This window comes from Lagopus muta, chromosome 1 (assembly GCF_023343835.1).
Source record: "Lagopus muta isolate bLagMut1 chromosome 1, bLagMut1 primary, whole genome shotgun sequence".
Classification (NCBI taxonomy): Eukaryota; Metazoa; Chordata; class Aves; order Galliformes; family Phasianidae; genus Lagopus; species Lagopus muta.
In genome coordinates, this window is record NC_064433.1 from 136172271 (window position 1) to 136190670 (window position 18400).

The 18400-nt window shown below is 40.5% G+C and overlaps 1 protein-coding gene across 6 annotated transcripts in view; it reads right to left on the reverse strand.

Annotated features, from left to right (window-relative positions):
* The window catches only part of TMEM255B (transmembrane protein 255B), a 67822-nt gene that overhangs the window by 29005 nt on the left and 20417 nt on the right, over window positions 1–18400 (reverse strand). For 5 of the 6 annotated variants that reach the window (XR_007379991.1, XR_007380015.1, XM_048961611.1 and 2 more), the window contains exon 4: window positions 9646–9735. The exons of the other annotated variant lie outside the window; for it this stretch is intronic. Coding sequence is in view for 3 of the 5 variants with exons in the window: in XM_048961611.1 (XP_048817568.1) it covers window positions 9646–9735 (90 nt within the window). In the remaining 2 variants the exon portion in view is untranslated. The remainder of the gene's footprint in view (window positions 1–9645; window positions 9736–18400) is intronic. 6 annotated transcript variants of the gene reach the window in all.

Here is an 18400-nt window from a genome sequence, read left to right on the forward strand (position 1 = left end):
CTAAAGGTCTATCCAGCACAAGGAGCTCTACCATCGGGATTGTGGTCTGCAAAGAAGAGTATTCATCCTTTGGCTTAAAGTATATTCAATCACATTTGGATGCATGAACATAAATAACCATTATACAAGTGTGGTCACAGAGTCTTGCAGTACAAAAGAAAAATCTTGGAAGAATGACTTAGTCTAGATGCAAGGGTCTCCAATCTTTAGATTAAATCCATTAAAAAAATAAATTCCCTCCTGTAATTAATTGGCACTGTAGGAACACAGTCTGTGCTTCCCATCTCAGTGTCAGATGTAAGGTCTAATACTAGTAAATACTGTGTGATAGTTGGCTACTGACTTCAAAATGCACAGAATACAAACTTATGCACTTTTTATTGAAGAATTTTATCAACAAAACCCGTTTCACCTTGGTGGACCAATAACCTAATCATTATTACTGGACTATTGCTTGTTTTCAGTTAGAAATGATTAAAGCTCACTGAACTAAAGAAAAAACAACAAAAAACACCTTCATATTATATGCTGCACAATGTTATTATATTAATGAGTCACACAGGATGGAAATCGAATTAAAAGTGATTAGCTGTAATTTGGCTTCATGTAGCAGAGAATATAAAATGCATTTTGTATTCTCCAGAGAAGCTAACTGACTTAAGAAATTAGTTATTCTTCAAGTTGAAAATTCTACCACCAGTTTTCAAGGTAACAACTTTTTTTAGACATGAAATACAGATGTTTATTTTTTCTTAAATGAAAGGCCAACAGACTTCTTCAGAACAATAGACGACTTTTAAAAGATTGGCAGAGCATGGGTTGAAATGTGAAAGGCTCTGGGGCACAAAGGTAAATTGTTTTACAACCCAACCATGGATTTATGAAGCCACACTGCAGTGAAATACAGAACTTCTTGGTAAAGCTGCTGGGCACTCATGTTGCAATTCTTGACCAAGTTTCTGCAATCTGCACAAAATACTTTAAAGATGGGAAAAGGACAGACTTTCTTGGCCATTGCCTGTACAACCACCAGATGGTGCCATCAATTTTTGAAAGCACATACACAGCATCTGTCTGCTCTGTCCAAAGACTTAGGAAGCAGCAAGAAATGAGAAATTTGCTGTGTGGGCACCCCTGCCTGGGCTCCTGGATTTGAAGCAGAAATCACCAGCTCCATTGTAATGCAGTGGCTTGGCAATATATAGCCTACCTTGCTGCACCTGAAGGGAGCAGCCAGGCTATCTAGCCTTACTGTCACGCATTGTCCTTCATGGCCATGGTGACTCAGTCCAAAGGCGTAAAATCCCACACAACACTATTTTAGACATGCTTTCTGAGAGGGAAAAAAAAAAAGCAACACTCGTCTCCCTTATCTAGTTATGCGGTGGCTGTAGTGTAGAAGCCAGAGAGAGCATGTTGGCCAGTAGCAATATGTATGTGTCCAAACCCCACAGCTGGAGCTCAGCAGTTCCAGGCAGCTCACGCTGAGCCACAACGTGAGACAGCCAACAAATTCCAACCAGAGGGATCAAAACTGCCTAAGCCCAAAAGGGCAGCCAGTACACCAAGGAAAAAGGAAAAAGCGCTGTATTTGGTATTTGTAGTATTTCAGCCAGAAGAGTTACAATGCAAAGTAAGCCTGATCTACATCCTTTGAACAAGCTGAAGGAAGTAAAATCCACACCCAGCTGAACACTCCTTTTTGCAGGGGCTGCAGTTGTATAAAGTAGATTTTTCTCCACTAGATGGGGGCTGCCATATTGCTATTACTTAGTACAGCAGCTAATTTACATTAGAGTCACCCAGATGAAAGACTCCATTTTCCCATCCTTAGGTCTCTAAGCTTCCTAGAAAGTAAGTTAACAGAATGTCGCTCTTACTAAATAGTATTTTGCATTAACACCCATAAGGAGAAGACATATCTCAAGTTTAATTTCTAAACCCTTAAATCTATACGTAGTTACTCAGCTGATATGCTTCAGCAATCAACTGATCTCAGCTGCACTTAAATCACTTTACTAAAGATCTTATGTTAGGGTTATGTATTTTAGCCTCCCCTGGTTCACGTGCAGATTCAGGGCTGAGTGCTATCATGATATGCTTCAATTTAACTAGCCCCTGTTAAGGGGAAGAAGCCAGATGAAAGGTAATAAGTGTGATAGTGTAGTGAAAAGCATGACGCTTTGAAGAAGGAGAGGAGAATCCAAGGGGAATTTTAGCACTACCTGGTTTGATGTGCATTGTAGATTTCATGGCAGAAGAGCAACTCTGCCTTTCTACAGCACTCTCCTTTATACACCTATTCCTCAAATAACTGCGTGAGTTTTGATAACTTCAGTGGAAAAGAATGATACCTATGATAAATGTAAAACTGGTACATAGACCAAGTCAGAAAAAGTGCAAGAATGGAGCCCAAAACTGGAGTCTGCCTCTCTTTTTCTGTTCCAGTTCCAGCACATTTGAAGTGTTGAGAACAGCTTGTAAGAATCTGCTGTTGTAAATCAAAGACTCACGCTAGCTTGGCTTCTGGTCAAGATGGGAATTTGAACTTTTGCTTGAAATGAGTGACATCATGCCTGAGGCACCTTGGAGTACCTCTTCTGTATAAATGCAGTCACATCAAAATACTTCAGCCAGACAAGATTACTTATAATGTGTAAATACAATATATTATTTCCAAGCCACTTTCATCACACATAGCACACTTTCATTACACAGGCTCTACAATGGTTAACAGAATTCTATATCCTGCATTATGAAAAGCCTATGCATGTTATCTTAATCCTCTATCACTTCACTGCTGTGATCCAAAGAAACCTGAAGCAAGAACAAAAAAGGCCCTGGATCTAAAAATAAAAACAAACAAGCAAAAACAAACACTACTAACAACAACAGCAAAAAAAAAGAAAAAAACCCTCAAACTTTTGTGTTTTCCAGCAAAGTTCACCAAATCCCACTGATCTTCTCTCTGGACTAGTTTTCCCAACTTTTCACTTTCCAAAGCTTTCTCAGTTTCTTGTTTGTGGAGATTTAAGAAAATGCTTAAATCAATTCTAGTCTCTCTCTATAAAAGAAGAGTCCTGGAATCACAAAACAACATACCAGTGTGTTTTTCTTTACTATCACTTGATTACCCTACAAGCCCACTTCAGGCTTCACTTCTAACATGGTGCCTTATCAAAGTGATTCCTCAAATTTCTGCCAATTAACTAAGTTGTACTACATTATTGACTACCTATAATAACTGACCTGATGTGCATCTGATTACAGAGCCAATTTGTCATAAGAAATTTACCATCTTTTGAGGAGTCACTGTCCATTATGCTTCCTAAACGTTCTTTCATAGAAGTGTCCCAACCCACTCAGATAAGAAATATGGAGGCTGATGTTAGAAGGCCTGTATGGGAACTGCTAAGTTATGGGCTGAACCAATGATTGAGCACCAGGTGAGAAGGAGTGGCTAATGCAGGGAACTCAGGTAAGCTACTGGAAGGAGGGACCTTGGGTCCACCTCTCCTCACTCTTAATTAAAGGTCAGCAGCTGAGGGAGCAGCATCTCTATTCACAGATTGTGCCCTTCACCAGCCTTTGGAAAGGGTGAGCCACTTTTTTTCTGTACTGCTTTTTAATAAAATCTTGACAAATATCTTTAGATGTATGCTCATATCCTAGTAGGAGGCTCTATCATCACCTTCCGTTGCTGCACAATGCCCCTGAAATAATGACTATTTCTGAGGAATACCTTGGAAGTACTTCTAAGACGCCTTAGCAATACAGTCATTGTTCAAGGTTTTTATTAGACCTTACAGTTCTCTTTGGCAGAAGAATCTAGCTCCAATAACAAGGGGACAGGACAGTGCATATGTGCAGCAATTTCAAGCTGTCAGTTTATGCTGTCTCTTCATTGCACCACATAAAAATCAGACTTTCGGGAAGAAAAAAAAAATCACGCTATTGAAAATCACTTCCTATTAAAGCAGTTCATGCCTAAATATAAACCACATTAAACCAGAACTTCAGCTAAGAGAATGTAGCAAATATTAACTATAGGTACATAAAGATCATTATCAAAGATTGAAGCTTTATAAACAGAGAAAATTTGTCCCAGTTCAGACTTAAAGCCAAAAATGGTAACGAAATGCAAGCTGGAGCATCTAAGCATCTTTTCTTCTTTCTGTTGATGACAGAAATTTAGAAGATAAATCTAATGCACCTTTAAACACAGCTGAACCTAAAGCTAAAATCCTTGATGACATTCTATCAGTGTAATATCCCACATAAGAGTTGGAATAAACCCAAGCAACAGTTCAGGCTGGCTATGTAGTAGTTTGGCAAAACAGCCCCTGAGGTGTTTGCAGACAAATTGGACATATGTTGGCAAGGAAGACCTCACAGCATTTATGGCCAACTGTGTGTTAGACTGCATTAGCAAAAACATCACTGGTAGGCTGGAGGAAGTGTTGGAGAGATGCTCATAAGGCCACATCCAAGTATGGTGTCCAATTCTATTCCCTGCCCAGTTTAAAAAATAACACATGCACAAATTGCAGTTACGAACCAATAGAGGGCTACTAGATGATGAGAGGGCTGCAGGACAAGATGTATCAGGACAGGATGAAGACATATTTTAGGAGAAAACACTTGCTAATGATATGAAGCTTGGAGGAATGGCTGACATACCAGAAGCCATACGTGCTGCCATTCACCAAGACCTGGACAGGCTGGAGAGTTGGTCAGAGAGGAACCTGATGAGGTTTAACAAAAGCAAGTGTAGAGTTTTACACCTCGGGAGGAATAACCGCATGCACCAGTACAGGTGACCTGCTGGAGAGGAGCTCTGCATAGAGGGACCTGGGTGACCTGGTGGACAACAGGTTGGCCATAAGCCAGCAGTGTGCCCTAGTTGCCAAGAAGGCCAATGGCATCCTGGCGTGCTTCAAAAAAAAGCATGGCCAGAAGGTAAAGGGAGGTGATCCTCCCCCTCTACTTTGCCCTGGTGAGGCCTCACCTGGAGTACTGCATCCAGTTCTGGGCTCCCTGTACAAAAAAGACAGGGATCTCCCAAAAGGAGTCCAGTGGAAGGCCACAAAGATGATACAGGGCGTGGAGCATCTCTCTTATGAGGAAAGGCTGACCAACCTGGGTCTGTTCAGCCATGAGAAGACTCAGAGGGAATCTGATCAGTGTCTATAAATATCTAAGGTGTGGGAAAGGGAAGAGGGCAGACTCTTTTCAGCGACATGTGAAGATAGGACAAGGGGAAATGGCCACAAACTGAAGCCTAGGAAGTTCCACACAAATGTGTGTAAGAACTTCTTGACAGTAAAGGGTGACGGGAGCAGATAGGTTGTGAAGTCTCCTCCTCTGGTGATGTTCAAGACCCACCTGGATGCCTACCTCTGCAGTCTGCTGTACGCAGCCTGCTTTGGCAGGGGGGTTGAACTAGATGATCTCTAGAGGTCCCTTCCAGCCCTACAATTCTGTGATTCTGAGAGGAGAACTATAATCCTATATATAGATACTATATACTATACTGAACTACCTGAAAAACTGATATTCAGAAGATAAAATCAAAGTGTCTAGAGAAAAGATAATGACAACAGTTCCAAGTCGCAGTGTCACAGGTATATATGTTTTTCTTGGTGGTGGTATCTTGAGGTCTTCATCTCTGCTGCTGTTTTTAGTGAATCTCCCTGAATACACCTATCACGATGTGGTCTACAAATTCCACTGAGCAAGATCAAAAAGCAGCTTTTAATAGTCAAGCAGAGAGGACTTATCCTTCCTAAGTCCCTTGTTTCTTCTAGAGCTCTCAGGCACACAAGAGTTTCTTTTTATCTCATGCTTCAGGAAAAATAAAGCTTAGACATGTGTCAGTATTGATATTCCCTGATTTCCAACTGTGTGTGTTTAAAAAAAAAAAAGCATTTGTCTCTACAACTTGCTTGCCCATGGCTTTGCTACCCTTCTCTTCATCTACCTGACTTCCTCAGGAAGCTCTTGGAGGCAATTTCCTCACTTCTTAATTTCTTGCTGTTGGCTATTTTAGCATCTGCCTGAGGGGATAACAGCAAAGTTAAGGATCGTGTAGCAGCTGTCAAGGCTTGCAGTCACTGTAGAAGGCAGTGGATACAGCAAGAAGGTTCATTTGAGGTGGGAGATGGGATCTCCTGGTTACAAGAAGTTGCTGAGTCATCCATATTAGCTGTTGCACAATAACAAAATGTCTCAAGCAAGCACTATCAAAGATAATGGAGTCCTGTAATTACCATATTTTTCTAAAATAACATCACTGTACATTAATTCTAATTTTGATTTTCTCCATTTGCCTCTGTTTTTTTTTTTAAGGGTAAAAATGCAGCTGAAGGGTGAAATTATATAATGAATTGCATCTGCATTACTCTTTTTAAATAAGCTACTGCTTTAAAAATTGAGCTACTTTTCCTTCCATTTTTAAATTTTGTAAGTGCTGTGCTCCAGATCTTTCTATTAAGCAAAGTGTTTTCATCTGAGTCTTAAATAATTTAAACATCTCTTTCCTGAAATATATTCCTTTCCAGGAAGAATTTTTATCAATTTTATGCCCTCTTGAAAAGAAAATAAATGAAACGGAAAAAAACATTTTCTTATTCCATGCACACTGTTACAAGAGAAGCAAAAAAGACACACAACAGTAATAGTCTCCATTTGACAGCAGGCACACACTGAGAAAAAGCTGTAATATCATTATTTGTTGTCTTAGCATCCCTTGTAACTCACATGAAGTTAAAAATAAAGTGATAAACAGCAGACAGTTCTTATTCCAAATTGATGTGAAGGAGGATGTTGTACTCGTTGATGTCTGAAGCCAGCCTGGCTTCAGCTAGCACTTCTTCCCCCAGGAAAAAGGAACTTGGAGTACTGGTATCAGCACCCCAATACTGGAGACAGAAAAGTGAACACTGCATATGTTCTCCTTGTGAATACTTCTTGGTTTTAATGTAGGCCCAGGCACCTGCTCTGACATGCCCACAGTTTGTCCTTTCCTTTCCTTGAACGGGAGACATTTTATTTTCATTTTCCATCAACTACACCAAAGGCAATGGCCAAAGAAGATAGCACAAGACAGTTCTGAAAACTGCTGGTACCAGCCTGTGGCAGAACCTAGTGAGCTGCGTGTGCTCCTCCTGAAGAAAAGGAGCTGCAAAGCAGAGGGAAGGCAATGTAGCAGCAATGACTCCATAGCCTGCATGACATACCTTCTCTTAAAAAAGCCCCGTCTTTCTACAGATCAGACTGTGAGGGTATCTACACCAACATCCTAACAGATCTCTCCTGGTCTATTAGTCAGAAAAATGAAGTGATATGTATAGTTGTTTCATGGGATCCTATTAAGCTTCTTATTAGACAGAGGAGCAGAACAAGATGAAATGAGAAGGATATTGACACACAAATTAGTTTTCCAGCTAAACGGTAGTACTAGTTATTTATTCATTCTATAAAACGTGAAGGAGATCAGCAGAGACAGATCAAATGTAAACATTTGGAAATAAATGTAAACAGATGGAAATAGATTTCTATGAAGCATGTCATGCTGTGACTCCATCAGCTCCTTGTCATTGGATTGTACATATCCAACACACTGAGGAATTCCTGGGTGGTGAGCAGCCCATTCTAGTCTCCAGCCCCTCACAGATGACGTAACTTCCCACTCACTGACTTAACCAGATGCAGAACTACTTCTAGGACTGCAAAATGCCTTCTTGTCACGCCAGTGGGATGATCTTGTGCCTTCATGCTCCGCTGTGATGACTCTCTAGTCCATACTCTCCCTGGAAAGCACTGCAGTGAACTGAATCACTTTCAGTCCACAATGACAAATCAAGAGCATGACATAAAAGAAAGAGATGCCATGCAGCTATTGATGCACCAATGAAGAGGAGACAAATACAACCACTAGATAGAGGCTCTGTTTCTTCAGATACAAGGACATGATAATATTCAAATATGATACAAATGCTTCATTTAGTTAGGAACCAGTGCTATTTCTAGAATAGTTAAGTAAGATTTTTGAAAGAAACAAGGCCAGGAGGGTGAAAACTGACTAAAAGAGTGCCTAAAAAAATGAAAAGAGTTGACGTTCATCTCTGTTTGAGATTCACTGGCCTCCGACACAAGAACTCACCACCAAGAAGGTGAAAGCACGTGTAACCTCGGCAATGTGTGGTTGTGGCTACATAATGGCATCACTGTGATAAGAGCTGATTGGCTGCAGTGTCAGCAAACTGGAAGCATATGGCAAGGAGAATGCAGGGCTCACCATACCACCCTGACTCTCAGGCTGGTGGCAGGCAGAACTGTTAACATGGCTTTCCCTTTGCTCTCAGTGTAGATCGTGTGCTATCCTATATATAAGACTGACTACCAGTTAAGTTATGTTTGTGTTAAGAATGGTATGTAATTCTGAAAACCCTACTTAGTGGGCAGGGAAGATTAAGAAGCTACCACACAAAATCTGGTAGAAATACAAGTAAACCCAAACAAGTCACTAAAAATGCCAAAGTGATGCTGAATAGGAGCTTATCTTATCCTGTTAAGAGTCTGAGGTAACCTATGGCATTATGAGCCAACAGTGATCGAAGGAGAACAATCTATCCCCTCAGGAAGCATGAGATTCAAGGTTTTTTTTGTTTTTTTTTTCTTCAAAAAACACCAAGTTCTTGAAGTTTCCCTTACTGTACAAACACAATCCAAACATCTTCTAATGACCACATCACAGCAGGACAAAAATGTCTGATTCCTGGGAAATTAGGAGTTAGAGCCAATATTTGAATAAATGGAAATGGTTTTCTGGGACATAACAACTGGACTTTTGTCAGCAGAAACTCTAAATAGGAATCTGCTCCCTTCTTCTTCTAAGTATCTCCCATGAAAAGTGGGTTTACACTTCTGTCCTAATCAGAGACAAAGTTATACCAGGAGTCATCCAGTAGAATGGCCATCCAAGCAAAACCAGGTCATGTCAGAATCTTACGGTGTTTGTTTAGCATCAAACATGGTTACAAAGAAGAGGGACTGGGTTTGGAAGACATACTGGAAATACTAGTCATTCAGAGGTAAAGGACCCAACCTTTGATGGCAGGCAGATGATGAAGTTTGGATCATTTGCCACTCAGTAGGTACATCTCCAACAAAAGCCTGCCACATCCTCTGCTGCCTGTACTCCAACAGAATATTCCTTTTGTGCTGCCACAATTTACTTTCACACTAAGACTTCCAAGGGGACTCCTGGTTCTCATTACCATTTGGTGCTTTCCAAATTCTGGCCATGCTCACAAGTCCTATGTACAAAAGGAACCAGAAGCTGGTGGTGATTGAAGCATCTTCCATTTGCAAACAGGCATGCATTTTATCACATCTATCATTACATCATTTTACAGCACCTCAGTGTTTGGACCTCTCAGTGATGAATAAATAGTTGGTACCATCTCTAGACACTGGCATGATGGGCTTTTCTGTTGATTTTTTGCCAAAAGATATTTCTCCAACAAAGAGAATTATCAAGAAATAACATGCTGCTAGATACAAGCCAAAACAAAATGTTTTCCTGCTAGAAAGAACATAAGTCATCAAAAATGAAAGATGACAGAAAATCACTATACTTACTATATGCCGTGCTGCAAACACTCCATCAACTATTGCACAACAGAATGCTGCTACCACGCCAAAGCTGATAAACACGATGGAGGCTACTAACTGAGAAGAGAAAAACAGAATGAGAAATGTTTTCAATATAATTAAATAGAACATTTTACTATTTTTTCTAGTATTTTAGATGACTTTTTTGCCTGCTGTAAATTCATATTTATGTGGTTGACTGCCAATCATAGAGTAAAAAGAAAAAAAGCAGAAACTCTTAATGCTGAGTTGACAAACAAGTTTAGAATTAAGAAAACTAGCTCAGTTGTTAAGAGTTATTAGATTCAGCACAGATTTCTTTTAAATTAACTCATTTAATAAAACAGTAGCAGTATCTGTAAGGAGCACAGCAAAAAGCAGTGTTCCTGTTTACATGAGTCTCTAGAGTGTCAGCAATTCACATGCACTGATAAAGGCATTATAAGAAGTTCATACCTAGTATGTGAACATAGTGTACAATGCCACAACAAAACCACAGCTGGCTTTGTTATGCAACTCGGGCTCCTAGAACTAGCACCTCCAGAAGGGCTGTGCCTCTCAGCCTGCCCCTCATTTTCAGTGTTGGCACAGCCCAGCAAAGCTTAGCCCTGTGCCACAACTACAGCACAAACACTGCACTGTCCTCATTACCCAGCCAACTTTGTTTGAATTGTTATTAATCCTTTACCAACAGGACTTTAAATGACTTAACACTTGACCACTCCCTTACCAACAGCCAATAGATGTGTGACCTGTTAGTGCCTCAACAGGTGTTTTCCCATTAAAAGCTTCAGGCTCTCAAGTCCACAATTCATTGCAGGTCAACGCAAAGGGCTTGAAAGTACTTCAGCAGCTATGGATGTCCTTAGCATGGCTCTAGCCTGAATGTTAAGAGCATGTACAGAACGCTTATCTGAATTACCTAAGTCCTGTTTTTGCATGCCTAGACCCTGTAACATATCACAGGACCTTGCAAAAAAAAAAAATAAAAATAGGACTCTTTTGCATATGTTATGCCAAAAAAAATGGTATAAATTCAACAGTGTCAATAGGGGACATGCCACTGGTGATTTTCTCAGGAAGATGCATATTGGGCAAATAAGAAATTACAACCATAAAAGTCCATAATATTAAGTATACAGATCAAAGCAATATTAACATTTGGATGTAGGAGTTTTCAGTAAATCAGCAAAAAAGTACAGCTTACTTAAAAGCAGAAGGCTAAAAAAATCACAGCTTCTGAATGCTTTCTGATAAACCATTTTATTCTTTTGTTCGCTCAAGATCATGGTTTGTAATCACAGGTGGTATGAAGTGATCGCAGGTACTGTGATCTGAATCCTTGGCATGGGGAAGAAAAGGGCACACAGAAATGCCTGAGGCTGATTGCGCTGGCTGATGTCGAGAACCTGCTGCACGTTGTCTGCAGCCAGCTCCATCCTGCAGTAGCAAGGCTGAAACCCTGAGAAACCACTGCATCACCTCTCAACCTCTGCTATCCCTTGGCTCTTGAGCATGACAGAACATGCCTTATATTCGGCCATCTAAAGGTCTTGCTGCGAAACTTGTAAGATCAGTGAGGGTGCGGCTCTCTCTGGCTTCTGGCAGAGAGCTGTTACCACTGCAGATTCATGGGTCTGAGGCAGGAACGTACTACACAGCCTGACTGAAAAAGCAGCAGTGTTTAAAGTCCAAATTAAGTCATTATTGTCTGATATTCCTATCTTGTTTTTCAGGTCATAGCAGTCAGTCAAATAATTCCACACTGCCTGAGTTCATGATAAATGTACTGGAAATTGACCTCCAGGTGGCTTTTCATTTCACACATAAGTAACTTATTTGATGATTTACTATCCCCAAACCAACATTTTCTATTCAATGAGAAAGCCTAAATCACCTAATAAGAGTAAGCTGACCTTTCAGTTTCACCATGCAGCTATAAGAGAACACATACAAAAGTGCATGGTAAAATGTATCTACAGTAGTTAGGATTGACTTTGTGTTCCTCCATCACGGTGAGCATTTCTCTATTCAAGGAGCTGCATGAAAGTCGGAGGTTGTCAGCCAGGTTCTTATTCATGCCTGCCAGCAACCACTTCAGTGAGTGGTCTCTGGAATTAAGAAGCTCACTTATTGACGGAAGCAATATTTATTACACAGCAGTAGTGGCAGAATGTGCTTCCAACTCAGCTGAGGTACTTCTGACTTCAATTGACTTCCATGTGTTTCAGATAGATAAAAGAAGTACACAAAATCACAGAATGGCTGGGGTTGGAAGGGACCTCAAGGACCATGAATCTCCAACCCCCCTGCCACAGGCAGGGCCACCAACCTCCACATTTAATACTAGACCAGGCTGCCCAGGGCCCAATCTGGCCTTGAACACCTCCAGGGATGGGGCATCCACAACCTCTCTGGGCAGCCTGTTCCAGCACCTCACCACTCTCTCTGTAAAGAACTTCCCCCTGACATCCAACCTAAATCTTCCCTCCCTCAACTTAAAACCATTTCCTCTTGTCCTGCTATTATCTACCCTTTCAAACAGTTGAACAGATTTATATTCCTCAAGCCTTCTGTTGCTTACTGAGAATGCAATAAACACATAAACAAACTATAAATTGAATTTATTTTCAAAAATGCAGCCGAGACAGCCAAATGGAGAGCTGCTGTAAATTCAAATGCTAAGTTTCCTGAGTGGCGGGTGATTGCTGGAGCTGTGAGTTTACTAAGGCTATGTCAAGAAAGAAAAGCAGCACACTTCAATTATATACAGAGAATTTTGTTGATAGATAGGGCAGCACTTAAAAAAAAAAAACACTGATCCATCTCATCATTACATCTCCATTTTTAACAGCAATATGCCTTATCTGGAAAACTATTCATTATTCATAACTATCTATTTTAGCAGTTATTCAAGGAACAGTTTAGAACTTGCTGCTATATTGCTGTGCAGACTTCTCTACACCTGTTGTTACTGGAACATGTTTGCTCTTGGTCCATGTACACAATTTGATAATATGATTACTTACAAGGGAAACATGAAATCAGTTATTAAACAGTGAAAATTGAGCTATGCAGGTCTAACAATCCAAACCAAAGGCCAGATGTATTTCAGTAAAAGGGAGAACAAAATAACACTTAGAATGAGGGACTTTTGCACGTGCTATTAAACAAAGAGCAGCTACCTTCAGTCGTGTCACAGAAATATGAAAATACTCAAAAATGCCAAACTAGTGAAAGGTTGGACTGCTAAATCCTCACATGCCACCTTCTTTGAGAAGAGGTGTGTGTATTTTATTGCAAAAAATGTACCAGCATTGGATAACCTCTTGTCCTTCAGTGGACACATAGCACATTCGTTCTCTGTCCTGTGCAAGTAAGTTTGCTGAAGAAACTGTGCCAGGGACAGCCCCTGGACATGGAACTGATGTAGCCACACTAGCTGCAGCCATGCACCCACTTAAATCAGATACTTCAAGTACCCAGGCACTCTGTGTGCTGAATCAGACCTGGCTGGGAGGCTGTCACCTATGTGATACCATGAGACATGCAGCAGATACAGAAAATGATGTCAACCCTCAGAATAATCTAGAAGCTAGAACTTCACCAGCTGTTTTCAATATTCCTGTGAAACATTTCTATGAGTTTCACTGGGTCCCAGGTCATAGTTCTGTCAGATACCTGGTTTCTTCATGACTCTGTTAGTCCTTACCTGCCTTCAGACAAAAGGTGTGACTGTTCAAATAACATAAATCACTTCTACCACCAGATGCCTTTTGAGGTGCCTCATCCTCTCAATTTAGACTGAGTAGATCTGAAACTTTAGAAAATATTTGGATTTTTGTTTTCTAAATCACTTTGGTAGCAAATATATTATATCTAACAGACTTCCTTTGCTCATCCTAAATAGTTTTTCCATTGCACACCCTTCAATCTCTCCAAGCATTCTGCTCTACAGCAAGTCTCTCTGTGACTTTCTTCCAGACAATTACCCTCATCAACGTAAATTGAGAAGCACTGTAATTACCCAAAGCGTTTTTCTCCAAGAAATGAGACCTTTCAAAAGGCTTTGCCACATGCAGGTTCAAACAAACATATCTGGAAAAGACAGACACATGCCAGTCGTAGGCTGGCAGTACATTCTCAAAAATAAAGTTTACTTCGTGGAGCTTTTCACTGGTTTGATTTCCCTATGTCTCCAACCTCAGAACTTAGTAGAGGCTTAAAGAAAATTGCTGTACTTTTTTTCTGTCCACTGAAGATGAAGCTCTAGGAACAAATGTTTACAAAAACTATGTCACGGGTGCAAAACAGACAGCGACTTTTCACATGCGGCACAATCTCAGCCAGGAATTGCATGATGGCAGCTTAATAGGGCTGTAGATTAATATTAAATGCAAAGCTAATATGAGAAAACTCATTGCATTGCACTTGAGATGCTACTATCGATTAAATGCTGCCTGTGTTGTGAGAGGCCATAAAAGTACTTCCAATTGTGAATTTATTTGGAAAATTGTTTTATTTGTAGCTCACCTCCTCCCACAGTTGCCACTTTATTCCCCTGCTCTTAGAAAAGAAGCTTTTCTTCTGTGATCAAAATTAAGCTCAGGCAAGGCTCCTACATGGGTTTTCACAATTGGTCCAATTAGGTTTCTCTCTACAGGAGGTGATGTGCTTCACAGATTACAGCCTGCCAACCTATTCTTTCCAAAGGTTGATGCTTCAGTAATAGCACTGCTGTAATTCAGGCTCACCTGGGGGACTGTCACACCACAGGAGAATAGGATTATCATGTTCATTATTCATTAATGCCACTTCCAGTCATAGTACTAGTTACAATGACACAAATTCCTAATGACGACAGACTTTTCTGACAGCCTAAATAACAGCTGAAAAACTATTTCCCAGATTGACTTGAAGATGAAGGAGGTAAGAAAAAAAACACAGTAAATGTCTGTGTCTTAAGAGCACCAGTGCCATTACAGTTCTGGAAGACAAGAGCTGGAGCTCGGATCTCATCCACAAATGTAATTTACTCCCAAAGGTAAGACACCTAATAATGTAGCAAATGCCTAGAGTAGATACTTGTATTACCAGCAAGGTAAGACAGACATCATTGAAAACCTTCTGACAGACACTGTGCACATGATGCAGTTGAGTCTTGTGACTTTAGATTAAGTGGACAAGCTAGAAGTCTATAGCCTTTCCCCATCATTGCTACTGAATTCATTAAATCCAGTAATATGTTTGTTGATTATCACAGATCTTTGACTGAGATTTCCTTCTCTCACTGCTAATTCTATATCAGACTACAGAGCTGAGCTTATGCAGTTGCTCATCTGAAATGGTGTCTTGCTCTTCCATCCCTAATTTGAGCCCCTACTTTTCAGCCCTCTTTCCTGTTGCCTATCTCAAATCATAGAATCATAGAATCATAGAATCATAGAATGGCCTGGGTTGAAAAGGACCACAGTGATCATCTAATTTCAACCACCCTGCCATGGGCAGGGTCACCAGGCTGCCCAGAGCCACATCCAGTCTGACCTTGAATGCCTCCAGGGATGGGGCATTTGCAACCTCCTTGAGCAACCTGTTCCAGTGTGTCACCAAATGCACCAAAGGGGTGTATTGTTGCATACAAGCTTCTGTGCTTGCCTGAAGACACAGCAAGCCACTCTCTAGGTGGAAAGCCGTTCCCCAAAGTGAGTTAAATCAGGTAACTATAAGAGGGGGAAATCATTAGACCCAGTGCAAATGAGAGGGTGGAACTAACTGGCCAAGGCAGATGGGAAGAAAGCAGAAGAACTGACAGAAGCCATTAGGTTGTCTCACCTCTTTTATGTAATTTGCATTCCTGGAAATTACTGAAATATAAGGTAGGTTTTAGCTATAATGAATCAATGATAAGGGCTGGATTTATTTTGCTGCTTGTGATCAAGAAGATTCTCAGGTTTTCCTGCCTGAGAAGAAATTCACTGTTTTCCAGTATTGTTTCAGGGATAATTAGGAAAAATAGCAACATGAAAAGGCCAGTTGGTGGAACACAAGGAAGGGAAAGGTCCCATGAGAAATTTAAGCAAATTCACATGCACAAAAAGGCAGAATTAATTAGATAAATAAATGTTGATACAGAACACAGAAACCGCATTAGAGATATCAATTATGCCAAGGAGAAAAAAAAGCAACAAGATCAAATCCCACTTTCAAAATAAAGCCAGCACTTCCATTCAGAAAATATCTCTTCTTTTCTTGCTCCATGTCCTGAAGGGCAGAATAGTAAAAGGGAGAATTCTTGACATCTACTTCTACTCCTTCAATACAGTTAATTTGTGCCCTATGCAGGCACAGTTAATGCATATTGCTTTTTCTTAATCTCCCCCAGTTGTATTGTTGCTCAGCTTGTGCAGATAATTCATTAATTACTCAAGTCCCAGTGGCAAAGGACTACAGGAGTGTCCACAGTGTAGCACAGCTGAGTAACACAGAAGGAAGGAAGCACAGACATCTAAGACTGCTTACTGCAGCTCCTCCTATCACACAGAGAGATCCTGAGCACAGGGTAAGTTTATTTACTGGTCAGGTGAACAAACTCCTTGAGTTACTGGGAACTTATGACATTTGCTGTAACAGTTATGGGGATGGGAGAAATTAGCATCTGATCATATTGACAGCACGCTCAGTATTGTGTAATGGATGTGCTGTGTCCCACAGCAGGAGATGGCTTATACAGTCCAGCTCCATGGAGCAATGTACTTCATGACCATGTGTTCTGGCTGCCACACCAGCCCTCATCCCTCTGAGATCTGGGACACTCTGTACTGGGCACAGCAGAACAACCCAACACCACATAGTACCAGCACCTGGGCCCTTAGAGACAAGAGAAAGAGAGATGTGCCATACTGCATGATGTGGAAATTGAGATGGCAACCAGCAGGGAACATGTTGCTCTCGGTACATGAGGCATGAGGGAAGCGTCCACACAGTGTTCTTTCCAAGTGTGTGCACACATCCTCTCTAGGTCCATGCATATTTATGGACAGTTACCTGAGTCACTAGGCAGTACTGCTGTTTTACGTCTGTCTCTACTACTGACACTGGATTCTCTGCTGCAATACTCATGAATACCTCTGTATGTGCTCAGTGACTTCTTCCTAGCAAATCTCCCTGCATACTGTGACTTACTAGGTGTTTAGCTGGCTTTGGTTCAGTTTCCTTCAGCTACATGCTTTCTAAATGAGTTTTTTATTATTATGCAACTGCTTTTTCCATCACTTTTGACTTAATAGTTGTCACCGTCTAACATACTGGCACCTCTGTTTGAGAAGCATCCATTTATTATTACTTCTGCATCCCTCAGCATGTTCCTTGCTGTCTCCCTGTCTCCACTAATCTTAAATTATTGTTTTTATTTCAAAATTGTGGAGCCCTCTTTTATGGCATCTTCACCACTGTTTTGTCAAACAGGGATAAAATTTAATCACCACAAGTGTATCAGCCATTCCCAAGCAGCTCTCTCTGCTTGTCATTTCTTTTTAAGGTGTGAAAACCCATAGACCAAACCAACGCCTTAATACCACTGTTAAGCTTTCTCACAAGGCTTTCCCAGCCATCTATGCACACAAATCTCTCCCATTCTCCTATATTCCCCTGCAGCCAGCAGTTGCTATGCTACCCTCACTGTTTCTGAGATTGAGCTCTTTATCTCTTTTGCAACTCCAGTCATCTAGAAAAGAGTAATGGAAACATTTTGCCTTAAAACTGTATTGTCCAAATAAAAACTCAGTTCCCTGTATGGCTAACTCAGTTCCCTAGTCTAGGTCTCTCACATGGTTTCACCCTCCAGAAGTGCTTCTTGAACAAATCCATTATTTATACCAATCCACTTTCCCCTAATCTTACTGTAACATATCCTGTCTGTTAACTTTTAATTTGAAGATACAGTTTCTGCAAAAGATGCTATACAAAGTAAAGCTGATTTTTCCCATATGAAAGAATGGTGTGAATTCAATCAGCCATTATGAAACATGAAACAAAGTTATTCATGTATTTTTCGTTCTCTCAGAACCTAATGTCAGCTACAAACCAGATCTAAAACAGCCAGAAAACTATTTCAAATTGTTTTGTGGGCAAATGTTTGCTAGAATGACCAAGTGAATGAAATCAACCTCCATCAAGCAATTTACACGCACTTAGACTTTAAAACTGGAGTCACTGTTACACTGCAGTCAGAGAATGTCTTTGATGTATGTGTAAATAAAGAGCACATAATAAATTCAAGATAATTCATTCATAATGAATAAATGCTTGTCTTGGCTCAGTTAAAATTATCATCACTGCTGATGCAATATCTCTCAGATCTGCTGAAGTCTCAGGACAGGCCCAGCTACTGGACTCCAGAAGATCTTAATTCAGTGTCAGATGAAAGGCAGAACTGCACTTGCTTCACATTTTCCGAGACAAAAAGCAGAAGGCAATCTAAAATAGTATTTTTAATCTCAGTGGGGTTGTTTTATTATTGGTGCTCTTTTATTCCCCCCATAGCATACGAAGATCACTGTTCACACAGGGTGTGAAGTCTCAATACATATTTCTGGAAGAGGAATGTTGCAGTGCACATGCAAGGTGAAGCACTAGTTCTTACACAGACTACTGGGTGAAACCTAGAATGTTGTTTGTATGTGGTGGAGCTGCTAAGAAAATTCCCCTAAGGGATGGATTTCATCATTCCTAACTCCAGCTACTT